The following is a 26,918-nucleotide window of genomic DNA, read 5'->3' as shown; positions in this document are numbered from 1 at the left end:
AAACACCTGAACAACAACTGTAAGGTCATAACTGCAAGATCAGCACTCACTTATTAGCACAGATAACAGTTCAGCTCTCCATGAAAACATCCTACTCCAAAGGATGAACTGTAAAGAACACATCCACTATCCAGTACAAAGCTCTCCCCTGGTTTAGGACAACTATGGGAAAGCAGCTAAACGGGTAGAGAAACCCTGCAGAGATTTTCCTCTTTTCATTCATCTGCTACTAAAAATGCCCACTATTCCTGTCTGAAACTGGATCACAGATAGTGACCAACAAAATTCTACCTCTGGGCTACAGCCTGTGAGGCCAGGTGCCCAAACTCCTGAAGTGACCATACTTGGCAGCAGTCAGCCCTGTTCTAGGAGAGCACTACCCAGGTTCTGTGCCTCTTCTTTCCTTACCAATAAACTGTATTAAAACACGATAAATACTTGTGCTCTGAGATTGTGTGGAAGACTTGAACATGCGTTAGCTTCCCTATAGAATGGCGAGAAAACTTGAAAGGTGAAAAAGAGGTTGCCAAAAGCCTACGTGCATGTTGGTTCTTAGCAGAAATACATACCCTGGTAATTTTGCTCTGTATCTTAGAAAAGTACTTTTCCTGTGTCCTAGAAAGCAGCTCTTGTCCACCTGCGATGGCCAAGATAATGGCATCAGCCATGCGATTATCGTGCAAGCAGAGATCTACTGCACTCTCAAAGTTGCCAGTCAGCAAAGCTTGGGTGATCAAACCGTCCACATCTGCAAGAGAGCAGTGCATTCTCAAATGATGGTATAAAATTAATTTTAAAAGCAACAGCTGGTAATCCCATCCAGTTCTGCAATACTGCATAACATTCTCTGCAAAGTAGTTTGATGTAAGAAAGCTACACTCCCTACACAATTAAATATAAATTCAATTCTAAGTATGTTTTACCTCCACTGACAGAGATATTAAAAGTCTTTCTTGCAGATCCCAAGTCTTCAATTTCTTGTTTATTGTCCTTGGCCCTCTAAGAGAAAGGAAAAGCAACATTTTTGAGATCATATATACATTTGGAATACATACACCTATCTTTAAAAACCTGTTTCCTGCACTACAAGTTAAGGCAGATCTTCAAACTGCCGGTAGCCTAGAGGGTCTTTCAATTAAAAGAGCATCAACTTCCTCTAGTTACTGCACAAAGTCACTGAGAAAAATCTTAGATTCATGAAAAAATTTATAGTGTATGTTAATATGCCATTATACAAGCACCATTTTGACAAAGTGTTTTTTTTTCTTTTTAAACAATAGATGCCAAGGGGGAAAAAAGCACTGAAACAACCGAAACAACCAGATTTACTGACAAAGGCTTATGCAAGCAGAAGTGCACCAGCCTATCGACCATGAATACCACCAAGCAGACACCTGGCTCCTGGGTACTGCTTTGCACAGGTGTACTCAGGCCCACAAAAGCACAAACCCCTCAAGACAAAGCCACCACCACAAGATCAGATATTCTTCCTTCTCTTCTCTTTCACTCCCAACCCCCACCAAGAACAGCCTCCCACAGTGCTACCTAGGTTTCACTTTAGCCTTTCAGGTGCAAGCAAGCTGGCACTGGGATGCCAGTGGGAGTGATGCTGAGAACCAACATTCCCACTATCACAGCTACATCTCTGCAAAGGGTTCTACCTAGAATCAGAGCAGTAATAAGCTGACTGCTTGGTAATTATTAACCTGGGGGAGAGAAGAAAACAGTTAGGAAAGGCATAAAAAAAAAAAAAAGAGGAATTCATTAGAATTGTGGCAGGAGATCATTTAGTATGTGTTAGGTAAACGTCAGTGAAAATTACAGTGGATGGAAGTCCTTGGCTCTGGTGCCAACTAGACTGTTACAAAATGAACTCGTCCTTCATTGCCACCACAATCTATTCAAGCGACGGCTGAAACTGATAAGAAAACCCCATGGAACTTAACAAGAGCCCACACATTATTCACTCTCAGTAATACTTGTACATCCACAGATAATACCAGAAAAAAGGCAAAAAGATGAAATCTTCTTAATGGTAACAAAGTAAATACACAGCAGGTCAACAGGGTTAGTCTAGAGGATAATAGATACCTCTCCCAAGAACTGTTCCTCTGCAGTCTGGCCTTCATCCCCTTTGTTCAGTAAAGGCACATCAGATTCTGTGGGAGCCTTCAGTAAAGAAAAGATGTCACACATTAAAAAAAAAAAAAAGCCAGAGAAGATAAAGAAAGAAGCAATTTGCACTGCAGAGAATAGCCGCTTTCTCACCTAAGTCAGAGCCAGTCTGCAAAGCAGAGAAATGCATTGGCAGTATATGAGCAAGTACAATGAACGTGGCAGAAGCCCTCTATTTCCTTGCTTTCTGCTACTGCATGGTAACTTCTCATCTTATTTGCTTAGAAATGTGCAACCTTTTTTCACCATGAGGCAGCTACAAATGACATCCAGATCCTGTAGGGCACAAGCAACACCTGCACCCTTTGAGTTAATCAGGCAGGAAAGCACTGCAGAAGCACATTCTCAAACCTGTTTTGTTTTTTCCCTAAAGCCTGGGAAGGTGCTGCTCTTGAGACCAGCTGGCAGCAGCAAGGCTCTGCCCTACTTCACAGGAAGCAAAGTACAACAGTAGGCTACACACAGACAGCAAAAGAGCAAGGGGAAAAAATATCAGAGACCTTTTCCCAAAACCTGGGGCTGACATCCTGCTGCTAGAAAACATGGGGAAGTCTGAAGGGAAAAAAGTAGTCATGCTTTCTCTAAACAGGTAACTTCACCCTACTGAATGCAGGAACTCATCATGTGCTAGATTACAACTGACTTACTCTGGGGCATTATAAATCTACGTGTGGAGGTGAACATGGACATGCTTGCTTACCTCTCCCAACTCACCATCTGCACAACACTCTTTATTCAGATTCAGAGCTGATGTAATCTGAAAAGAATCAAGATTTGTTAAGGAAGTGCCCTTTCCCTTTAGACAGACACTGGTCTCTCAGGCTGCACAACTAGTAAATGTAGCTGGTACCTGCTTGCAGAACAGTTAACACGAAGCTAGAACCATTTCCTTTCTCAGTCTGCCGATGGAATTACTGTTAAGCCCTGTGCACCCCAAGCTCTGATGAAAACAAGAGCTGCTCTGTGCCTTTAAACCTTTTATTGTTAACTAGAGGGCCTCAAAACTCACTAGAGCTGCTGGAAACCGCACTAATAAAAATAATATCAGAGTATACATGAAGAAACCCTCTGTTTGCCCTGATTAGGGAAAATATAGCAGTAACAACCTTGCTGGAGCAACAAGCTGGTCTGGAAACTGGTTTTAAACACAGCAGACTTGTGGCCTTGGGGTAGGATTTTTCAAGGTACATCAGAGTTGAAATTCTCAGCTTTTACCACTTTCCAAGGCAAATCATGACTCCAGATTCATTCTGGGGCCCTTAAAAATGCATGAAATTTAATGAACAGAATTTAAAATATAAGCAGAAGATATATTAGTTGGAGCTGTTTCCCCCCCCCCCCCCCCATCTCTAATCATGTGTGTAAGACAAAGGATAAATGAGAAAGTTTAGAAGCCACGGACAAACTGCCAGCAAAAACATTGTCTGCAATCATAAGTTTAGCATTTAATAAGTGAACAGTGTCATTTTTATGGAGACACTCTTTCACAACAAAATGTTAGTTTGATACAATGGAAACTAGTCAGACACTCAAACTATTCCACCAGAACTGGGAAAGCATTTGACAAGTTCCTGGGTCAAGCACTGCTAGCAGCTAAGGGCCAAAATGTGCAGCAGCACACCACCAAGATAAGAACATTCCTTCATCTCCATTCCCAAGAAGTAGAAATTGCTTCCTGGTAATTCAGATTTTGCCTTTCCAAATGTAGCTGTGTGTGACCTCAGTTTTCTTCTTTCTTGATCATGAGTTGTATCCCACACAAAAAATGACTACTCTAGGCTTGTCAGAATGCTTACAGCATACGTGTCTGACCTGCAAGTCCCATATTTTTGATTAAGTTTCTCTTCTTACATACATTTAATTGTATTATATATTTTATATGCAGCCCAAGACAATTCCTCTGCACACAATATGGCCCAGGTAAGACAAAACGTTGGACACCCATGGCTCACAAGTTATTTAATCAGAAAGCCTAAAAACAGATCAGATTCAGAGCTGATACAACATAAGGATGTCTTTTCAATCAAGAAACACGAACAAATTGAACCAATAAATATCAAAGCTTCTGGATGGGCAAGAATTTCTCATCAGCATCGGACGCTCAGATCTAGATTGGCTGCTTTAAAATTCTTATTGTAGAATTGCATTCCAAGTTGCCTTAACTAACAAAATGCCTAGAGCAAATTGCAACTGCCATAAAAATTCCGAGATTACCCAAGATATCCAGTCCTCTCTGGTACAAAGGAGTTCCACAAATAACACAAATACTCAAGTCAGCCATGTTTATACAGAAGATCCAGCAACACTGCTAACACTTGCACCTACAAGCTTTTAGGAAAGTTGAGGCACTGACAAATACTATCTGTTGGGAAATACACTGAAAATAGTGTTGTATAAAAAAGCTCATTGTGCTGCAATAGCCTGCGGATACCACTAATGGCTCTTACCAAACCCCACACACAAATGAAGATGTTGATTATACAAGGCTGCACTTGGCAGATAAATCCATCAACAAAGTATTTAACGCAAGCACAGCTCTCAGGCACTTACTTTATTCCTCAGATCATCTTTCCTGTATCCCAACAGTTCAAGATATTTAGCACGTGAATCTTCCTCAAAGTTCACCTTCAAAAAAAGAAGACTCGATTGCAATTCACAACTTCCATACAGTCACTCACTGACTTTTCACTTAAATTGAACAAATACCCAGTGAGAGCCAGTGACTGACAAGAAAGAGTCAAGGAAAATTAAATAAAACAAATAAATAAAAACCTGACAGGGTCTTTAGTGAACTGAGCACCTGAGCCGGTAGGCAAGACTTCAATCTGATTACTGCAGGTAAACTGTGCATACCTGCTTTGCTTGGGAAATTCTAAATGTTCACAGTGAACGGCACTTAAAAAGATGCAATGAAAGGGAATGACAAAAACAGAGGATGCCTTCTTCAAGTCCTGGTTGCTCTCATGATCACCTACGAGGCCCTATGAAGACTCCAGGCCCCAAGGAACCCCCATTCTTCTGTTGGGCCACCCATACTAAAAGAGCTTATGGGCACCAGAGTCCACACTCATCATTCCCAACATCTCTTCTGCTAAAACACTGTAATGTGGAGGAGAAATCCTTACTTCAACGGCTTTTCCTGCCAATGAACAACTCCTGGACTGCTCTCACCATTACCTTTAAGAAGGCCCACACGTTTCTCTCAAAGTCAGCCTGGGCCATGTCAATTTTCTTCTGGCAGTAGCTGACAAAGCCTTCGGACTGCACAGCCTCCTGCAGCTGGGTCGATCGTGCCAGGAATTCCTTCTCTGTAACAACCTGACTCACATAGACATAGTGATGCTGCGGCTGTTGGTCGATGCCTGGCTGCTGTTGAGGCTTGGCATTTTCAAATGTAACCAGCTTGCCTCCAAACTGGAATGAAGACACAATTACAGCATGTAAAAATGCAAGTACATGCTCGGGTAGATGTGAAAAAACTATGCATACATACACATGCATGCACAAGTTTTTATTTGGTACATAAACACTCATCATTCAACTGACAAACAGTTCTTACATCAGATTGTTGATTTTTTTTTTTCCACCACCCCAAGTTTTCATGCAATAAAGCAGCTTGCTGGATAAGCATGTGAGAGTCCTGAGAAACGGGTCTGTGAGTACCTCATGTTACAGCAGTGTTGCACAGGCTGTGGCAGCAGCTAATTTTATTCACTGCAGCCCATGTAATGCTACGTTTTGGATTTGCAATCAAAATAGCATTGATACCACACCCCTGTTTTAGCTGTTGCCAGATGACAGTTACAACACATCAGAGCCTCCTGTTTCTTCAGCTCCCCTTCCAGGAAGGAGCGGAGGAAGTGGGGGGACGTTCTGAGTTATGGCATTTCTCTTTACAAATATCCATTATGCATGATAAAGCCCTGCTTCCCCAATGCCTAAACATCTGCATGCCAGTAGGAAGAGGTGAATGAATTCCTCTTTCTCCTTTGCTTCCACATGCAGCTTTTGCTTTACCTATTAAACTGTCTTTATCTCAATTCATGAGTTTCCTCACTTTTATCCTTTTGATCCTGCATCCCATTCCAACTGCAGGAGAGCCAGTGAACAGGTACAAGAGGCTCAGGGACTTACCAGAGTTAACCTACAACACACTAAAAAGCCCAATGCATCATTAAATAGATGCTCAAATATCATGTGCAGCCTACTTACAGCAGCTTGTTTGCAAATTCAAAGTACTGAGAGATGGGCAGTGAATTGAATCAACATTTAGAAAAAATAAAAATCAACAGAAAGGAATCACAGAATTGTAGGGGTTGGAAGGGACCTCCAGAGATCATCGAGTCCAAACCCCCTGCCAAAGCAGGGAAGAGAAAAAACACATTAAATGGTGCTTATAATATTATTTCATTTGATAGCTTAAAGTTAATTGACATAGGCCAGACCAAAGTGAGCATTACAAAAAGCAAGGCCAAGAAAAAGGCTGACAAGCTAGAACGCTAGGACAAGGATATAAACTGTTACAAAATGATACATCAGCCAGTGGCTAGGCCATGTTGCTTCTATTCGATAGGAGAAAAGCTGCATTTAATTTGTGGATGAGATGATGAATAAGCAGACGCTAATGAAAATAAAGGCAGTATTTTGGCACAGAAATCCATTTCAAGTAGACTGCCTGCCTAAAAATCCTCATGAGTTCTCTTGGGAAACAGCCTCAGAGTCAAGAAAGCAAGGCACTGCTGGAGTTGAAGAGCAAGTGACGCTGCTTTCATGAAAAGCAGGGCCTTGCCTGCCTCTCATACAGCTTCTCTGCAGCTTCGACAACCAGAAAGGAGCCTGGGCCTGTGTGCTGTTTCAGGGGCTCCCACTACCTTCCATCAGTGCTTACCTCGTTACCTTTCTCCACACTGAACCACATAATGCCTACAAATTGCACTGAAATCTCAGCTAGCTGCTCAACATGTCCCCTCCAATAATATATTCATTTCTTCAAAGCAAACACTATACAAGTTCCAGAACAGAAAGAAGTGCCTGTGGGCAACACAATGCCTCTCGATTTCTTTCTCCAAACATTTTTGTCATCATTTTGCTGGCATGCTGTCCCAAGTGCCCAGTCCAGATGCCTATTGTGAGCATCTCCCATCACCCCAGCAAACAGGGCACACTCTCATGAGGTGGAGCACAACAAGTTCCCCTCTTTCAGATGTGCTTTGCAGGCACTACTATCTCCCTCCTGTGTGGCCAGCCATGCCCAGCCATGATCCCTACTCACTGAAAACGACGCTCCCACAGGTCGCCGGATCCACTTGGGGGGTTTCTTTAGGGGTAGAACAACACTCTGTGGTGCAGTCTGCTGGGGAAGCTGCAGGGGTGGGAGAGGCTGCCCTGTACCAAATGGATCAAGGTTCCCAAATGAGGACGAAAGCTTTGGAAATAAAAGGGGATAGAAAAAAAACCTAGAGTTAGACATCATCTCCAATAAACTGAACTATTCCTTGTTTTCAACAGCAGATTAGTACTCCTGCAACCATACAGTTGGAACATCCTCCAAAGGCTACCCACAAACCCATGCTTTATCCTCTTCCTAACCACTTTCTTAGCTGCATGCTTCTGAATACCTGGTCAACGTGCTTCTGCCTCAAACCATCTGTGCTGCCTCCCATGATGGAGTAAATGCTGATCCGTCCATCGAACGAAGCTGCAGAGAAGATGGCAGGGTTTCTGGGACACCACTGGATATCAAAGCACCACTGCATGTTTGTGGGCAACTCATACAGCACCTGGGCAGCAAAAACAAGTCCGGCACATCAGAGCATATATGAAATACCATGAGCAGCAGCAACAACTTTCCCACACGTGAGATGAAGCTGCTCTTCTTGCTCCTCAGCACCCCCACTGACAGTGAGCAGGACATGACAATCCAACACCACACACCACTGCTTTATCTCCTATTCCCATTGATTTTTCTGTGTATTCTACACACGATCAGCTAAGCAGACAGTGTATGTCTGTGCTGTGTGTACAGCTACTGACGTGGCTCTCTGTGCATTGCAGTGAGCTGCTAGAAGTCATGCTAACCCATGCAGAAAACATGGGAACACACCCAGGCTCCAAAGGCAGTCTGTTCTGGGGGTAACTGGGAAAGTTAAAACTTGTGTTCCCAGCAGTTTCTCCTGGCCCAGAACAGACAAGATCACTGCTACAAGAGACATTTAACCATGAAGAAAGAATTTTTTCTTTGCTTGCCTAATAAATTTTTGCTGAAGGGATCAAGTGGCAGCTGCCTTGCTGTCTCCCAGGAAAATGATTTTATTTTAAATTAAAATATGCAGTGTGAGTCGTCCAAATGTAGAGCTTCCCAGCTCAGAATCCAGCTTGGATCACACATCTGCCACCCCACCTTTTGCCTTGCACAGCTTTTGCACTTCCACAGCCAAGCCTGAATTTTGACAACACCTCTCCCTGTCCCACAGAATTACCTTGCCCACACAGCCAGTAAGAAGTCTATACTGCAAAAATTAGTGAAAGTGCTTGAAAAAAAGATCAACTGCTTTTAAATTACTACTTTACATAACACCATGACACCTCCAAACAAACAGGTTTTAGTAAGTGGTGTGCATACAGTACCTCGCCTGTGTTAGGGTTTGAACACAGTATTTTGGCATCCTTCCCACAGCTCAGTAGCAGCTCTGAATCTGCCATACTCCAAGCAATGGCCAGTATACCCCTGTGTGAGAAGTCACAACCAAGTAACAGGTTAATATAAATGCAAAATGGTGATAAAGTGTGTTTGTAAGCAAGTTGCTACAGTAGCTGAGCAGTCTATGCCAAAATGTCCTAACAGAGGAAGGAGTGGGGAGCACAAGAGTTCTCAATGTCATCAGCATTTGATATATTGGAAAAGATGCTATCTTTTGTGTGACTAGCTGTAAAGGTACAGTCACTATATATGAAAATTAAATTCAACACTTCCATATGCAAATCCACTCAATCCACTCAAATGGTTCAATTGCCTATAGCATCATTAACACATTTTATGCAAACCAATAGGTAGGAACAGCAGCTATCAAGTCTGACAGTTTTTTATTAGCAGTAGATTTGTATCAGCTGAGCCACTGGCAGCAGTTTTGGTGATAGCTGCAACACAGGCACTGCTGCTCTTTATGTAAACCAAGCTACTGCTAACCCTGCAATCCAGCTGCCTTTCAAACTGCATAATCAATGAATATTAAGATGTTATAATTACAAAATAAACAAAAGAGTTTGGCAAAGCAGATAATGATAACGAAAAGAGAATAGATAGAAAGCTTACCCATATCCTGGGCTCACTTACAAAACTCCAGCAGAGCGGATCTCCAGAAGAGATCCTTCCCCACTGGCAGTCAGCTCTTAAATAGGTCTAGGAGAGGTGCAGCCAGGCTCCACCCCTTCTGGCAGCACAGGTGATTTGCCTTCACCTGTGCTCCTGTGGCTGACTCATGGCTCGCCTCAGGTGATCAATCAGAGGTTCAGGCTGTAACTCAGCAGTTCCCATACACAAACAGAATAGAAACAACCCAGAAACTTTTGTTAAAGGGGAATTTATTTTTAATGTGAGGCCCATTCCCTTCCACCCAGCAGTATCCAACACTGCTTGCTGCTGGAGAGTGGCTTCAACTAAGCAAGCACTCACAGGAACCTACGCAAAAAGTGAGATGTACTAACTGCTATAGTCATCAACACAGTGAACATTACAGAGCAGCAGACTGCAGGAGTCTTGTACCTCGTATGGCTTTCCAAAACACGCAGTGGTGAGGAGGTAAATCTAAGGTCCCACATCTGAATCACAGGTAACCTGTCATCCTCTGAAGCCAAAACCATCTGGGTAGCAACATCGGGGTGCCAGGCCAGGCCTGAACAGTGCATCTGAAAGATAACATTGTGCCACAGCACAGGGTAACCATATAGTGCTAAAGTACAGAAGCCCACAGTCTAGATAGATCTGCAAGGAAAACAGAGTCTCAAGGAAGATGCCAATTTGCAGCTGTACTTCTGGACATTGCTTCTGACTGCACTCAGATTGGGATACTGTCCTCAACTCCATGAGCGAGACTTGGTGTGAGGTTCTGAAGGCTCTCTTGTTTTTAACTGTTTTAATCCAAGAATACTGTAAAAGCAGTTGTACAGAGTTTTTTCCACTACTTTAGTATTTACTGGTATTTTAATAGAAGCCATTGTGAGGCAGAGCTTATCATCACATGAACATTCCATCACAGCATTATAATTAAACAAGGAAAACAGCTTACTGTACTGCTATTATGTCAAGGAACAGATACATAAAATATGAAATTAGGAAACTTATCTGAGCAGGAGCGCAGTGACCAAGCAGCTAATTCAGGAGCACACACATGTAAATTTCATCCTGAACTCATTGCATCTTCAGTGTTTTTACAGCAATAGTCACACAAATCAGACAAACATTTCACTCTCCACAAGCTAAACAGGCTCTTTTCTCTATTGACAGCCTGGGAGAAGGTGTGATGGCTTTAAGCATACAGGAATAGGGGCAATCAGCTCTTGGGTAAAACTATTCTGTGGTGTTCCATCACCAAGACCCCTCCTTATCAAGCTCTGCCAGTGACACGCAAGCACCTCCCTGTAAGTATCCATGCAGCTGTGCCAGAGCTAACTCACCCTGTTGTTGTGGTCACTGACTTTGATGATGGGTTCGTTCTTCCTGAGATCCCACACAGTAGCTCGTCCGCTGGGGCTGGCAGAGGCCAGGATGTGCTGCACTTGTCTGTTCCATGCAATACAGCTGATGTCCTCAAGAGGCTGTCACACAAACAGCACAGCCTGTCACACCCTTTCCAAAATGAGGTCTCAAGGAGTGGAGAAAGTTTGTTAGCTTTTTCTGCTTCCTCCCCACAGCACGGAAAAGCAATGTTAACCCAGCCCTTCTTGTTGCACTGCATTCCCAAATGTCAATAAGCACATGGACTAAAAGATTGCACAGCTTAAAAACAGACCGCCCAAAACAGAAAATCCTGTACAGGAATCCTTAACAAAAGCAAGTTTCCTTCAAAATGACCACACGAAAACAAACTACAGCTGCTCAAGAACAATACGCAGCAAAGGAACTTGGTTTTTACTTATATTAATATGAAAATATTTGCTTTATCAGAAGGACTGTAACTAATATTACCAGAAATGCAGCTCACTGCTAATTGCAATTAACAGCTAATCAAGTTAAAATTGAACTTCCCCCCCCCCTCCCCCTCAGACAGCTTCAAAGCTGTTGGTTTTAACGAGCTCACAACCTAAGTAAACATGCACGTTTTTCATTAGTTTACTCTGCAGCATTTCATGAATACCGATCTAGTACCTGAGTCTTCGCTCCTGGAGTCATCGGTGTGGCGAAATTATTCAAGTCCCAGATATAGATTTCAGACTCATTAGCACCAGAGGCCACCAGATTAGTCTGTAAGACACATTAAAAGACGCTAAGACTATTTTCAGCACCGGCTTTCGCAGTCTGAGCTTCTGGGAGGCATCAGATGGACAAATCCATGCCAATCTCTCACACAAGCTCAGGATACAGCCTTCACTTCACACAGAGCAGCTTAAGGGAAAAGCAGCAACATTGGAGATTGAAGATAATGCTGAGTAAGTAAAAGAAATCCCTACACCAAATCAAACCAGTGCTATGAACAGGATTTCTGTTTCACTGAGTGTCTGCCACGCAGTGGAGGAACATGTGAGGAAGCTACAGCCGCAGAGGGCCCGGCGCTGACATTTCTAGGATGGAGCAGATAGAGAAGCAGCTCTGCAGCTTCCCCGCCGCAGCACTCTGCCTCAGGGCAGGGCTGGCTGGAGGGAATGTGGCACTTGGGTCTCCAATCCTGTGGCCATGATGAAAATGTCCAGGCGGTGTGATGTGGGTTAGTGGCATTGAGCACCCTTTGATAGCATCCTACGGCCACTGATGTGCAAATCCTGACTTCATAAGAGTCATAGAAAGAGAGAGGAAGCTTTTCAGAGAAGACACAATGAACAAAGGGTGGCCTTGCTAGAAGTAACTGTGCATAGACAGAAGTGTTATTTAGGAACAAAATCAACTCAGTTCTCATGCAGCTGGTGAGGGCTGAGAAAAAACTGACCCGCTGTATCTAGGAGGAACTAAACTCTCATCAGCAAGTGAGAAAAGCTTGCTGATCTTGAGTTCTTCTGCCTCAAGACACCACACCACAGTGTATTTGCTCTGAGTCCCTACTTCAAGTGACAATATTTTGAGCTGCTAATAGGCTTACTCCACTTCCACAGGACATACAAATCTAAAAAACAGTAACACCAGAAGCTAGAACAAAAGCACCGAAATATTTTGTGTGATAAGAACAATATATGCACAGCCTATGGGAACTAAAAATGAAGACTGACTAAAACAACACAGAAAACCACCTCTACTGAAGTACAGCTAAAGTCACATGATAAATTGACAACATCAGCTGACAACAGAAAACGATTATCTGGCCATCTCCAAGTTTTTCGTCCCTCATGCTAAAATGGCAGCAATAGGACAGATTTTTCCTAATGAATACAGACAAAGGTCAGATTTAAGTCACAGAATCATAGAATCACTCAGGTTGGAAAAGATCTTAAAGATCAACAAGTCCAACCACGACCTAACCACACTACCCTAACTAACGACCCTCTGCTAAATCATGTCTCAGAGTCATTGTTGTCAGGACCACAGAAAGATACAGGTACACTTATGGCAACAATCTCTTAAAACAGGCCACTCATCATCCACGACTGCACATGATAAACAACTGAAAACTCACCTGAAACATGTTGACATCAAGTGCTCTCACTGGTCCTGTGTGCTTGTCTTTCTGAGCAATTATTGCTTCACTGTTTCCAGCTAAGATTTTGGCTGGGTCATACAGAATGACATTCCCATTCTCACCCCCAGCAATCAGGACTCCGGAGACGCTCTCACCTGCAGTCATGCTGTGCGGCCCCCAGATCAGCTTGTGGTACCTGCAAGACAGACAGACACAGGCTGCAGCCATCCATGGCCATAATATGAGCCATAAGCCTGCAGGTGAGCCTCTGCTATCTGTAGGCAGCTGTTTGTACAAGGGAGAAAAAAAAAGATGGAGCTGGAAAAGAATTCCAAAACCTTTCCCTCATCAGTGCTCCTAGAAGTGCAAATATTCCATCTGTAGTATAGATGCTCAGCAAATGACTTACATCAGAAATGTGTCACTTGGACCTATTTCCCAAGCTGAATCAGAGGAATCAAATACACCAGAAACACTTTCAAGCCTCTGTGTCACTGCACAAAATAAAATAAAAATAAAAAAAACAACAACCAAACAACCCACACATATTTCCTTCAGATCAAACTTGTTGAATAAGCAAGACAGCATTCCTGGGTGTTCAACCATGTAAAGCATGGCTTTCTTCCAAATTAACAACATACTATCACATCACAGGTGTTATGCAAGCAGAAAGCAAACCTACATTGACTGCAAAGTGTTGATGAGCTACTTTACGATATCAGGTAAACCCTTTCTCTGGGTACCCTGACTTCTGTAATTTTGCATGTAACTATGCAAGGGTAGAAGAAATAGAGCGATCAACAGGTTGTCAGAGAATTAGTACTATCATATCATCAGTAACATTCAACAGGTCTTCAGTATCCTAAAAGAAAGCAGAAAAGGCTGAGGAACAAAAACTGGAATCAATCATGCAATCATTTTGCTTTTGCAACTTTGCTCTTTCCAAGATACGGTTCTATTAACAGCAGCCAGAAATTTTCCATAGGAGGACAACTAACAGAACCTGTTACCAGATTCATCTTTTGTGTATTTCTCCACCCAGCCATTTTAATTTGTAAATTGTTTTCTGGGGGCAAAGTCAAACATTCATTGAAGGAAGCACTCATAAAGAAGTATAGCATGCTGGCTGTAAGAAGTGTGTTTTGAAAAATCAGTAAAGCAAATGCCAGTCAGCAAGCTCTGAAAAGTATCAGTTGTATTTCAAAAGGGTTAGAAAAGGAAAAATTCCAGCTTCCAACTCCTTACTCCGCCCTCAGTGGATCAGTAAAGAGCATTAACAGCAGTTCTGCCCACAGCTCAGGCCTTCAGGCACAGTCTGTGGCTCTGCTGGCTCTTCCTCACCTCCCCACATATTACAAAAGCAATGACTGCAGGGCAGTGATGGGCAAGCCCCAGCAGCAGCCAGGGGAATTTTATCGCTACAGAGATGGCACAGATTAAAACCAGCAGCATAACACTCTATGTTTCCTCTTGCAAAGCCACTGCAACAGCCGTTTACTCAAATCAGAAAGGCATCTGTAAACAGAGCCACAGCCTCACTGTGTACGAAGACAGTCCTCGTTTCAACCCCTCTGCATCTGCTTACTTCTACAAACCCAGGAAATTGCATTAGGTAAAACTGTCTGATACTGTTAGGTCTTGAAATTACTGATGTGAAGTGGATAATAGAGAATGAAGGTAAAGTTATTTCCACTCTTATCAGAGGTGTGGGAGACAGCAGTTGCTTCTCTGTGAGTACCAAGAGGTCACTCGGACATACCAGGGAATTGCTTTAACTGCCTGCAGCTTCGCTCACAGTTTCAATTCGCTCACCACAATTGGTTATGCTACCCCTGAAGCTCATATGAAAAAGTCATGGATCTGCTCCAAGTGATGAAAATAGTCACCCCTGTCTCTACTTATCCCGCACTTCCACTGTGATGTGTAGCAACCACTGCTGTGGCTACTAGAGAGCTACTGCAAGCACTGTGCAAGAGGACACGTGGCGCTTAGATGAGAGCAGCATTGCTTCAGAGGAGCGCAGGGTAAAGAGCTGAAAACTACCCAAAGCTGTGAGGGCAGGAGCATGGCTTCTCAGATGCACAGAGATGTATGACACCATACCTAAGACAGGACCCAGTTTGCTGCAACAGATTAATGCCCTCAAATCACCTACATGCCAAACTAGATGTGCCAGTTTGAAAAATTGATTGCTTCCACAGTTATATCTTTCTTTCTGTTTTCTGAGGAATGCCAGGGGCTCCCTGGAGTCAGAAGACACATTCACACCTCCCAGCTAACATCACAGTGAAGTTCAGGGAGCACACAAGCAGCCTGCAGCACCTGAGAGTCCCAGTTTATTGCCTTCACAATGACACTTAAGCTGTCCCCAATAGCGAGAGCACCCAGGTGCCACTCTACTAAACAGCTGCAGTCAAACACCATGCATTGGTCTTTCGGCACATACCATACACAGCAGCCCCCATTACTGCTTGCTTACAGCCCCACTGCTACCTGTGAGAGGAAGAAATGACGGCACACGACTTCATGTCCAGTGAAGGGTCTGATAAGTCCAACTCAAATATTTCCAGGGAAGCATTTGTGCTGAAACTCGCATCCAACTGCTGGGCTGATGTGCCTGCAAAGGAACACAATTACCAATGAGGAAGAGATGTTGCACAGCAGATCGGCACAAAAGGGGACATTAAAACCATTGTCCTTGCAAAAAGGACCCTGAGACAGAATCATTTTTTCCAATTAATTATTTAGGAGTGCTTCTATGCAATTCTATCCACAGATCCCTGCAGGGGAGTTTCTTCACCAGTATCAACAAGGAAAGCTCTAGGAGTGTCAGCCTTCCCGTGCCCTAGAGGAACTGTACAACGATATCTAGTCTTCCAAGCACAAGCTGACAGCTTGGCAGCAGCGACCCAAAACTCACCAGTAGCCAGGTAAATGGGGTGCTGCTGGGCAGGACTCCATGCCTGCATGGCAGTGAGGTCAATCTCTTTCAGCTTCATTTTACTGAAAAGATAAAAACAACGATTAAACGCAGGAAGAGACGAGAAGGCACCCTTCCCCTCAGAACGGAGACTTTTTCCTCAGGAAGACCCTTCTGGCGGCGGGTGGCCTCGAGCCCAATAAGCGAGCGGCTACCGGCGGGCACGCACTCCTCATTTCAGACAAAAAATGAGGCTAAAAACCCTAATGACCGAGAACTCTACCCGCACTCCAGTCCCGGCCCGGCGTTCACCCGCTCCCGGCCCGCTCCAACGTGGCAGCCGCGGCACCGCCTCCCGCTTCCGGGCGCTCCCGGCGCCTTCCGGGCGGCAGCGGGCGGGGCTTCGCCTCTCCCAACCCGCGGCGGAGGGGTGCGGGCCTCCCGCGGGCTCCGCTCAGGGCCGGGACCTAGGGAGAAGGGAGAGACGGAGATCAGGCGGGCCGGAGACGGGCCCGGAACCACCGTGCGGGGGAAGTAGGGCCGCCCGTCCTCAGTTCGACAGCGCTCGTCACGGCGTGTCAGGATGTGAACAGCACTGAGGTTCATCACCGGACGGGGCCCCGCCCCGCGCCCAGGGCGCCCCTTTCTGATGGTCATTTTCTTACTTTAAACTCAGAGAGGGCGCAGCTAACCTCTCGCCGCGAGCCGGGCCGCCGGCTGCGTCCCCCACGCTGTTCAACAGGCGAGCACCGCGCTGGGAGAAGGCGATGCTTCAACCCTACGGTGCCGCGGGGCCGAGCGCCCGTCGACCACGGCCCTGCTGCCGGGCATCGCTCAGCCTCACAGGCACAACCACACAGCAGCACCGCGCGGTGAGAAGAAGTGCTCCCGCTCCTCGCTCCGCCATATAAAGGAGGCGGAAGCGGCACCGCTATTGGTCGCGAGGATCACCGCTCACCATTGGTTGCTTTGTTCCCCACAGGCGCCGCTGATTGGTCTCCGAGACGTCTCCCTGCTGCGTGTACGTCGCAGCGAGGCGGAAGTGCGGCGCCTCTCTCCAATTCCACTTCCGGGGGAAAAGCAGAAGTGCCAATAGCGATAAAGAACAGGAGGGCGGGCGGGAAGAGACGTCCAATGAGCGCGGGGCGACGGCGCGCGATGAGGCCGCCATGACGCGGAGCTGCTCGGCGCTGGGCTGCAGCGCTCGCGACAACGGGCGGAGCCGGGAGCGCGGCATCTCCTTCCACCAGTGAGTGCGGGCGGCGGGTCGCAGCCTCCGGCGCTTCCCGCCCTGCCGACCCCTCTCCACCCGCAGGTTCCCGGTGGACGCCGCGCAGCGCCGCGAGTGGATCCGCGCCGTCAACCGGCTGGACCCGCGAAGCCGGCGTGCCTGGAGCCCCGGACCGGGGGCCATCCTCTGCTCGCGGCACTTCGCCGAGGCCGACTTCGAGCGCTACGGGCTGCGGCGCAAGCTGCGGCGGGGGGCTGTGCCGTCCCGCTTCCCCCTGGCGGTGCGTTGAGGGAGAGGGGTTGTGACGGCTCCCGACCGCCGCTAACTACCGCTAGCCGCCGCTAACGGCCGCCGTTCCGCCCTAGGAGCCGCCCCGCGGCCACCCGCGAAAAGTGCCGCTGCGGAGCGCGCTGCGGAGCCAGGACCACACGTACAGCCGCAGCGGGGCAGGGCCGGCCTCGCCCGCCGCCGGCCCCCGCCGCCTCTGCGGGCCCGTCCGGAAGCTGGCAGCGCGCCGCGGGTTGCCGCGGGCCGCGCTGCGGGTGCTGCGGGCGCTGTTTCCAGGTAGGGCCCAGCCCTGCTCCCCGCTGCCCCCCCGGCTCCTTGCTGCCCACACTCTCGGTTTTGTGTCTGTGAGCAGATCTGCCCCGTGGTGCCCGGCGCTGGAGGCGGCCCGCCGAGTATTGCCCTGCCATGAGACAGTTCGCCTGCCTGCTGCACCTCCGCCACCGCGCCGCCTATGAGCAGCTGAGGAAGGTTTTCCCCCTGCCGCATCCCGCCAGCCTGACCAAGCAAGTCTGCCCCCAGCCCCTCCGTGTGCTTGGTGAGGGGTTGTGTACACGGCACAACCCCTGCATGAACAATTCCAGGGAACCTGCTGAGCTCCAAAGAGCTCTCCCCCCTGTATTGATGTGACAGAGGCTTAATTTAAGGACCTCGGGTGCTGTAGGGGATGTACGTGGTGTAGCAGAAACAAAGGACCACAGAAAGGCTGAGGTCCTTTGACCCCACTTTGGCACACAGGCACGGAAATACTGTTCAATCCGTGCTCTTAGAATTCAGAGCGTAGACATGAGAGAAGGGAGGGATTTGCCACTTATAGGCAGGAAGAGAACTGTGAGTAATGGCCCTTAAATAGAAGCAAGAGCTAAGCAAGCACCTGCTGCACTGCTCCAACAGCCCAGAGAGTTGGACAGGGCTGCATCCACAGAAAGCAGTAGCATTTAACGTAAAAAACTGGGGACTAGTTTTTGGAAAAAGGAGGAGACATGAAGAAAACTTGAGGAAGGGAAGGAGTACACCAGACAGACAGGATGGGGGCTTGGGTTTTCTTACTTTGCCACATGAGGATTGAGGGAAGTAGCTGAGAATTTGGAAGCGTCTGATTTTAATTTATGGGAGACATTTCCAAAACATACAACTGAGTTGCATAACTCTTTGCAAATAAGTGCATGGGCTGAGAATCCATAACCTGTAGTGCTGCCAGAGGCATTAGTAAGGGGTGAAGTAACAGTGCACAACATAAAAGTTGAAGAAAGTCCCTGGCATCTCCACAGACCCTGCCCTAAGGGGGGGCTGGGGGACAAGATGGACTGAGCAGAGTAGGATTAAGCTCCAGATCTTCTCAACCAGCTAAAGGTTTGCAGCATGGAGAAAGCGCATGCTGTGGAGGGAAGCCTGGCTTTGCTGGGCCATTGCAGCGCTCCATTGTACCCTGCTCAGTTTCCTTTTTCTGTTGTCCTAATCTCCACTTTAGAGGCAGGAACCCACTTTGTTATTTCCACGCTGAAATTTTTGTTTGACTTTCCATCACTGGGCTGCAAGAAACATGTGTTTCAGTTCACTGTGTGCTGGCTGGCTGGGTCTGCATTGCAGCTCTTTACATGCCTGATAAAGTTTTTATAAAGTGGTGAACTGTGCTGGCTGTTGCTTCAGTTTTCTCAGAAGCACATCCTCTAACCACATGCTCCTTTTTTTTTTCCAGCTGGCTGTCTAACGATGCTGCAGCTCCAGGCTTCAGCAATGATATGTTCGTCCAGCTTCAAGAAAAGGTGGAGAGAGGGGAACAGGCCTACTGCTACTGTACCCTGATGGTACAGGATATGTCCCTGCAGAAGAGCCAGGAGTGGGACCAGCAGACCCAGCACCTGACTGGCTTTATTGACTTGGGAGCAGGCAGCCTTGATGCTGATGAAGCTCCGCTGGCCTCAGAAGTGGTAGTTGTCATGGCAGCCGGTATCTCAAGCCCTTGGAGGGCTCCCCTCGGCTACTTCTTTGTGAGCAGCGTGACTGGTTGCCTGCTGGCTCAGCTGCTTCGTCAGGCCATCAGTAAACTGAACAACATTGGTGTCACAGTGCTGGCCGTGACATCGGGTGCCACCGCGTGCGGGGCTGAGACGGCGAGAGCTCTGGGAGTCAGGATCAACCCCCAAAGGATCCGCTGTGCTTTCCATCACCCGCCCAGCTCCACTCACTGCATTGCATACTTCTTTGATGTTTGTCACGCTCTCCGGTTGATAAGGAACACACTGCAATACTTCCAGAAGATACAGTGGCTCAGTGACACTGTGCAGTGGCAGCATGTGGTGGAGCTGGCAACTTTACAGGAGAAAAAGCTGTTAGGGCCCACATCAGGCCATCCAGAGAGCAAAGAGACTTGCCAGCTAAAGGTCAACCTTGCTGCCCAGTTGTTCAGTGAGGGCGTTGCTGATGCACTGGAGCACCTCCAGAAGCTGGGCCTGGCCTCATTTCAGAACTGTGGTGGTACAGTCAAGTTTCTGCGTACGATGAGCCGTCTGTGTGATGTATTTCATGGCAGAGGTCCCTATTGCAGTGGACTGAAGGGGCCTTTGCTAGCTGGAAATTACAACAAAATCATCCCCCTCTTCCATGAGGCCAAGAGCTTCTTTGTTACCTTAACAGACTCTACAGGGAGATACATTATTAAGAGCAAACACAGACTGGGCTTTCTGAGTTTTTTGCTCAATGCTGAGAGCCTCAAGTGGCTTTACAGCAACCCTGTGCTTCAAGAGGGTGCTCCTTCTCACCACCTCCTGACCTCTGCCTTCAGCCTTGAGCCGTTGGAGCAGTTTCTCTGGGCTCTCCGGCAAGCCTGCAGTGCTGGCAGTGGGAACCCCACCTGTGCCATGTTTCAGGCTGCCTACCGCAAAGTGCTGGCTGGCTGCAGCCTGGCCCCAGACACTCTGCACAGCACAGCAAGTATAAGCAGCTTGGACTTGTCCCTGTCTCACAGGACAGACCTTACCCTTGGCAGCATTTGTTCTCAGTATAACCCAGCTCATAGGCCGATGCTGGCAGCAGAGCTCCCTTGTGCTGGCCTTCTTTTGCGTGACTCTCCTCTGAGCAATGCACTTACAGACCTATCACTGCACAAGCAGAGCATCACCTTTGCTGCAGGCTTAGTTGCTGAGCAGTTAGCCTCCAACTTGCGATGTGAGGCTTGTGTTGCATCCCTCTTTGAGTCAGAGAGCAGGCTAAGGTGCGGAGCAGTGCTCTACATCAAGAAGTTACACGGACTAAGCCTGCCCTCAGCAAGCGTGCACCACGTGGCATACATTTCTGAACAAATCCTGAGCAGGCACAGACAATTGGGAGATAACAACAAGAACTCTAAGTTACATTATTTGTCTCTAGAACAGAAAATTTTCCATGAGCTTCTGGGACAAAATCACCTCTTCCCTACCCTTTCTGAGCACCTATTTGAGGGGGAATTGCACACTGACAATCACTACTCAATCTTAGTGAAGGGAATAGCAGAGTGTTACTTAAACATCAGAACAAACCAAGCCCAAAAATTGAACTTCAGTTACCACTGTGGCAGGCACAGATTGAAGAAAGTGAAGGGAAAGCATTTGTTCCCATCACAGCTAGGTAGCTGTTGGTCAAGCCAAACCCATGCAGGATCATGAATATTTATTGCTGTCCTCCAGCTCAGTGGCCAGATCCATGCAATAGGTGCCCAGCAAACCACATGGTGTCTTTCCATGATTTGCCATGCAAAACTAGTGTTGACGAGTGATGAGCAAGGAAGTCCATCTAGCAACCCTGTGAAGCAGCCACGTATTTCGTGCAACTCAGGGCAAATCAGGATAGGAAGCAGTTGCTTAAAATGCCTGGGGAGGTGGCAAGGGACAGCATGGTGTCTGCTCCTGATGCTGGCTAGCATAGTGCTGTGAGTGCTCTTGCTAGGAGAAAAGATGCATCCATATTTGCAAGGGGCAGGGGAGTGGTGTGCTGCTAACTCGATTTTACCATTAGCAGATTTGTGAATAAATCAGCTGGAACTAAGAGACTCTAAAGGGAAAATGCTTAAAAACGGAAATAAATCATACGGAAACAAAATGGGACTTGAGTTGTACATAGAGCTGATGAGCCAGGCATGCAAGCTCTTTAAGTCTAGAACTTGGTGAAGAGAGGACTACAGCAACTGCAAAGTTGAACCCATGCGTCTCACAAACGAGGTAGTGGATGTGAAGCAAACACTTGTCATTCAAGGCACAAGGGCAGTGCTACTTAATCACTTGTGCAGGAGCACCACACATCTATGTACACGCATGCTGCAGCACGGGGAGTGTTTCAGGTCCCATACATGGCCCCCATGAGATCCCCCCAGTCACTGTGCAGCACAACCCTTCATCCTAGAGCTGGTGTTCCATCTGGTCTTGTACCCTGAGCTGCAAGACAGGTCTGTCTCATCCTTAGACACTGTTTTCCTTGAACAAAGCAATAGGCCAGGTTTCTTCAATCGGTTCAGTATTGTGGTGAGGAAGGTGCCTTGGTGTGCTGCGTTTTACCTCCAACAGGAATTTCGTGTAACTCATTGCACTGCTCACTTTTTGCTACACAGAACAGAGGTTGCATCCATGGAAATAGGAGGGTAGTATTTCCCACACAACTCTCTGGCTCTCCAGTCCAATTACCCATGCAAAAAGCCATCACTAACTGCCACAAAACCAGTTCAGCCAGAATACATTTTGCGGAAAACATCTGCCCTCATACATATGCGTATAGAAAATGCTTCCAGAATCCCTATGGTTGGTTAAGCTGCGTGCTACTGCCTTTGAGTTAGAATATTTGCACTGCCTAAACCTCCAGCCACAAGATGAGATGAGTCACAGGGGAGCAGGCACTTCCTTGCTGCTTTTTTTTTTTTTGGCTGGATAGTTGCCTGCTACCACTTCCTGTTTACATCAGAGTGAGTCTGTCTTGCTTGACACAGACTGAGCCTTCTCCCCAAGGGGATGCTCGTAGACAAAAAATGTGAAAGACTCTGACCTCCGGTGATGCCCATGACCAACGTAGTTCATCCATCCTTCTGCACTTCACTTAAATATTGATGAAAGAGTTTTCAAAACACTGCTGAAGTTTCCCAGGGTTTAGCAGAATTAGGCCTGAGCAAGAAGTACATATTAGAAAACAAACAAACAAAGAAAAACAAGTTGCAGTTACCAGATAACCTAAGAAAGCCATCTGATATTCAGTGTAAGCTTGACAGTTGTTACAGGAGTCCTGTATAAATTAAACATTCATTTCCAAAAATACAGAGCAGCTGTTGCCCAGCAGAAATGCTTTTAGCTGTTCTCACACTTCAGGAACTGCCAGGTTTCAGAGGAACTGTTGAGTGCAGTTATTGCCAGGGAATTTTCCCCACCGTGCCTGTTCAGTCTCTCTTCTCAGCACCATCTGTGCAGATGTTCACCATCTCTGAAGGACCCACACTTGTGCCAGCACTCTGCACTTCTGGAATCCTACAAACTTACTCAAATCACTTTGATATAATAATTTCTTCTCTCAGTCTTCTATTGTACCCTTGTCATCACATATATTTTCAAGTTCATGTATTATCACATGAAACTGTTTGCTTTCCCTGAGCTCTGCTCATCCTCCTTTTTATCCTTTTCACCCCTCCTGCAGATGCTGGCAATCTACACTCACTGGAGCTGCTGCCACATCTCCAGGGCTGCTCCTGCAGCCTGATACCATCTCACAGTGCCAAGAGCCAGAACACTAGCTGCATTATTACATGCCATGCACGGCAAGGTGTGAAAGTACACTAATATCCAATGGTTTATCTCTGGTAAATTCAATCACGTATTGGAAAGCCAAGGCAGTACTAAACATTTACAGAATAGTATAAATGTTTATTTCCTTTGTGATTTATCTGACTTTTATTTTTACAATATAGAAAAGTGTATTCTTTGAATAGGTCTAGTAAATATAAATTTAGTTTTTCTACTTTCAGATGTAAACAGAACTACAAAATGAACCCTTGTCCCATTCCCAATTATTTTCACACAACTGCATGAGCTTGACTGTCAATCTTGTCCAGCAGTTTGATGCAAATGGCTAAGGAAGTACAAAACCCAATCCGTACATATTATACTAGTGAAAAGGGAAGAGAAGAATCCCAGCTTAATATTGAAGAAAGCTTGCTCAAAACAAAATTGAAAAACTAAGAGCTTTTTGATTGCACCTTCAAAGTCTTTAGAAGCAAAATATTCTCAAGCAATGCCATCATACATAATTACAACTGTAATCTAAATTTCACAAGTTTCTGCACACTGTATATAAATACACATCACAAAAGGTGCAATTTAGAGAAAGACACATAATATATACAAAATTAACATGGATTGAAGTCTAAACAAAAGAAGGCATATTGCAATCTGTTTGAAAAATAATGTAAGTAGTTTTTACTTTATTCACTTACACTAATTTACATTTATACAAATCTTACTGGACGTACTACATTAGGTCACTAGAAGTAAACTGAATATCTGCACTATGTAGGTTGCTCTGGAAGTAATGCCTCATTTATTTCCACGTAAACTGCAACAAAGAGCACAGCAACAGTATTCGATAGAGCAAATTCTCAGCTGCAACACACTTTTTCAGTCACCACTTTCAGCTACACGTTTTCACCAGCAATGAACGAGAGCCCACATGCCATGCTCGTAAAAATCTGCACCAGAGGTGACCTGCAGTCGCCACTGTTAAAATGCACAACCACCACCTCACTGTGCTCACATCCACTGCTTGGTCTCCATCAACATTCAGCAAGAGTTGGTGAATGTCAACGGGTGCCATTTTTTCTGCGTGGAGGAATTCAGTGACACACCTTCTCCTCATATGTACCTGCGTGTCAGATGCCCTTCTGTCAGACTGCCTCAACAGAATGTTGGCAGGAAGGTTCAACCTCTCCTGCCATGCCACTAACATCCATCTGCCTCTAACATTGTGAGCTAGCGTAATAAAATAGGAGGCATTACTTTCAGAGCAGCCCTTGTACATGTAAGAAGTTATTGTACTGACTTTTAATAAACCCAAGTCTTAATTACAGGAAAAAAAAAAACCAAAACAGACACTTACTTACAGAAGAGATGGATGGATTCCCTTTTCAGAGATTTGCACTAATATACTTGCAGTTTACACTCAGGGAGATGTTACTAAACCAGACAGAGCCTTTCTGATAGTGACCAGTAGTCCACATCTGATCTCCAACAGCCACCTGATAGGCCTTCCATTGCTGCTGGCCACCTTCCAGTCCTTTGTGCCCCCAAGCCATTCTAGGGGGAGCAGAAGCCTCCTCCATCTTTTTGCCATCTCACACACACGTAGGCATTTGGCTCTGCTAGAAAACCTGGAGGAAGAGCTCTGCTGCATCTCTCTGTGTTTACAGTTTTACATGAAGATAAAAAATCCTTTTTGGAAAAACCTAGCTACATTGTTCAGGGAACAGAAAGAGTTGTTAAAAATGCCTGCGATTAAACATGGTTATTGACATTCACATTAGTAAGTAACCTATGAGATTGATTTTGCAAAGATGTTCCACTATCAAAAAAGTGATCTGAGACTGCCTGTAACAAATACTGGAAAATTCCTGTCCCATTCTACATACAGCTCTACCTTGATTTGTGTTTTGTTGGTATACTTTCCTCCCCCTTTTTTTGTTTTTGAGCCAAAGGATCCACACATCTGTTTTAGCAGCAATCTTGATTCTGTGCTAGCATCCTCTCTGATCACTGTGCTCTCCATCATTCTAAACAGCCCTCAAAAAAACCCAACAAACCCAAAACAAAATCTTTAGAAGCCAAATAGACCACCACAATTTCAAGTAGCACCATGAAGACTCACAACCAGGCTGAACACGATATCTCCTCCTGCACTTGCAGGTCAGTTCAGATTCAGATTGTCTTGAGTCCTCATTAAGACAACTGTAGCACTCCTGTCTCCTGACCCTCACCTACTCAGGCTCAAAACAGCTTAATCCTTGAAAATGCAATAGCCTGCACAGCACTACCTGAAGAGAGGATTGAGCTGCTGCAGAGCTCTGAACACCAAGCTTCACTCAAGCAACAGCATCTGCCTGCTGCACAGGCAGAGTAGCATTGCAACATGGCTGTTCTTCCTCACTTTTAAGAGCAGACCACTATCTTAGCCTCTGAGTTCCATTAAAAATAACCAAAGAAACAACAAAACATTGAGCCTTCACCCATGATCATCTCAAAAATTTTCCATTATTCTATTGCCTCAGAATTCCTTAGGGCCCACTCTAGTGAGGTTCCCAAACGCTTGTTGACAATAAACCTGCAAGCAACCACTGTATACTCGCCTGTGTATTTCATACTGCTCTGCTCATGAGGGAGCATTACGCCGTGTCAGGTCCCAAGTGTAGGTACTACCTTCCATTCAGATGCTGATTTTTATACATTTCCTTTCAGAAGTGACTGATACACATATACTCCTCACTGTGGGCCTGTTGCCTCAGTATCTTTCTTTGTTTTCCAGCACAAAGCAACACAACTTTATGTACTGTAAATAATATATTATAATAATTTATATATGCCCTTCAGGCAGTTATTTTTGGGGAAAGGGAAGAAAACACCTACTCTTTTTTTCCTTTAAGAAACCCAAGTTAAAAGCTGTACATCAGGAAGAAAAAATGTCTTTCAGGAGTTATCTTATGCAGAAGAGAATTTAGCTAAGACTTAAAAGGCTCTAAATCTTGTTACAAAATATTTCCTTGTTTAATCTTCTGCAAGTCAATTAAAACAAGCACCAAATTGGCAAGTGTTACTAAATCCTCTATTCCAAATCAAAGTGTCCCTGTGCCTTAAGTGTTCTGTTCAGTTTGCTTCATTGTGGCTCATGTGCACGCGTCAGCAGTTCATGGCACAAGGGTCACTTTTGGACTTCCCTGCAGAGTTAATAACTCTCATCAAACAGCGTCCAAACTCCTCCAGGATCATGCGCTCCGCTGCTGCTTTCGACTTGCCCATCTTCTCAGCTTGCTCTGCCTGCGCCAGAAGGCATTCACAGGTTGCATCGGCTACCTCCTTGGTTACAAACGTGAAGGGCAACCTGAAACAAAACAAAACATCCGCTCACCCCAACAGGCAGCCTACAAGCCACAGTTTGAGTCAAATAAACAGGCAGGCAATTTCTGCTTTGTTCTTGCTGCCACTGAGGTACGCTGCAAAACAGATTTTGAGATGCCCAGGTATGCAGAAAAACTATCCAGCTTCTACTATATAAGCAGCCTGAAGTTCATATGCACTCAATAATTGGATGTGTATTTCTTGTTTTCTAGCAGCATACAACAACCACGAAAAAACAATGCTTAGCTACATGCTTGAATACAGCTAAGCTTTGCACACACTAGATTTCACAGGAGACAAAAGACTTCACCTGAGTACTTCCGGTCCTACAGCTTATGCAGATAACATTCAAAGATGACAGGAACATACCT

The 26,918-nt window shown here is 45.8% G+C and overlaps 3 protein-coding genes across 27 annotated transcripts in view; 1 reads left to right on the top strand and 2 right to left on the bottom strand.

Annotated features, from left to right (window-relative positions):
* SEC31A (SEC31 homolog A, COPII coat complex component) overlaps positions 1-16,718 on the bottom strand; it is a 34,561-nt gene extending 17,843 nt beyond the window's left edge. For 9 of the 19 annotated variants that reach the window (XM_048942870.1, XM_048942871.1, XM_048942873.1 and 6 more), the window contains exons 1-16: positions 16,202-16,532; positions 15,919-16,001; positions 15,492-15,615; positions 12,996-13,194; positions 11,540-11,635; positions 10,849-10,989; positions 9,938-10,080; positions 8,803-8,902; positions 7,794-7,955; positions 7,448-7,600; positions 5,353-5,589; positions 4,726-4,800; positions 2,876-2,932; positions 2,092-2,169; positions 924-999; positions 570-748 (exon numbers count right to left, since the gene is read on the bottom strand). In XM_048942870.1, the coding sequence (XP_048798827.1) occupies positions 570-748; positions 924-999; positions 2,092-2,169; positions 2,876-2,932; positions 4,726-4,800; positions 5,353-5,589; positions 7,448-7,600; positions 7,794-7,955; positions 8,803-8,902; positions 9,938-10,080; positions 10,849-10,989; positions 11,540-11,635; positions 12,996-13,194; positions 15,492-15,615; positions 15,919-16,001; positions 16,202-16,524 (2,226 nt within the window). In that variant the 5' untranslated portion in view covers positions 16,525-16,532. Of the gene's footprint in view, positions 1-569; positions 749-923; positions 1,000-2,091; positions 2,170-2,875; positions 2,933-4,725; positions 4,801-5,352; positions 5,590-7,447; positions 7,601-7,793; positions 7,956-8,802; positions 8,903-9,937; positions 10,081-10,848; positions 10,990-11,539; positions 11,636-12,995; positions 13,195-15,491; positions 15,616-15,918; positions 16,002-16,201; positions 16,535-16,583 lie in introns of those variants that run through there. The other 10 variants (XM_048942874.1, XM_048942876.1, XM_048942879.1 and 7 more) reach the window with 7 other exon arrangements.
* On the top strand, positions 16,684-24,527 carry THAP9 (THAP domain containing 9). The gene is made up of 6 exons (XM_048942887.1): positions 16,684-16,790; positions 16,901-17,167; positions 17,234-17,429; positions 17,515-17,713; positions 17,790-17,940; positions 19,134-24,527. Exons 2-6 carry the CDS (start codon positions 17,088-17,090, stop codon positions 21,076-21,078), a joined length of 2,571 nt encoding a protein of 856 aa, XP_048798844.1. The 5' UTR covers positions 16,684-16,790; positions 16,901-17,087; the 3' UTR covers positions 21,079-24,527.
* LIN54 (lin-54 DREAM MuvB core complex component) overlaps positions 23,290-26,918 on the bottom strand; it is a 38,849-nt gene continuing 35,220 nt past the window's right edge. For all 7 annotated transcript variants that reach the window (XM_048942893.1, XM_048942892.1, XM_048942888.1 and 4 more), the window contains one exon: positions 23,290-26,530. In XM_048942893.1, the coding sequence (XP_048798850.1) occupies positions 26,329-26,530 (202 nt within the window). In that variant the 3' untranslated portion in view covers positions 23,290-26,328. The remainder of the gene's footprint in view (positions 26,531-26,918) is intronic.

The sequence above is a fragment of the Lagopus muta genome, chromosome 4, assembly GCF_023343835.1.
Source record: "Lagopus muta isolate bLagMut1 chromosome 4, bLagMut1 primary, whole genome shotgun sequence".
NCBI lineage: Eukaryota > Metazoa > Chordata > Aves > Galliformes > Phasianidae > Lagopus > Lagopus muta.
This window is presented reverse-complemented; position numbering and strand designations above follow the sequence as displayed.

Coding starts and splice junctions, on each gene's coding strand:
- THAP9 (XM_048942887.1), top strand. CDS start 17,088: ATGACGCGGAGCTGCTCGGCGCTGGGCTGCAGCGCTCGCGACAACGGG. Junction 17,430..17,514: donor CGTCCCGCTTCCCCCTGGCG/GTGCGTTGAGGG, acceptor GTTCCGCCCTAG/GAGCCGCCCCGCGGCCACCC. Junction 17,941..19,133: donor CATCCCGCCAGCCTGACCAA/GCAAGTCTGCCC, acceptor TTTTTTTTCCAG/CTGGCTGTCTAACGATGCTG.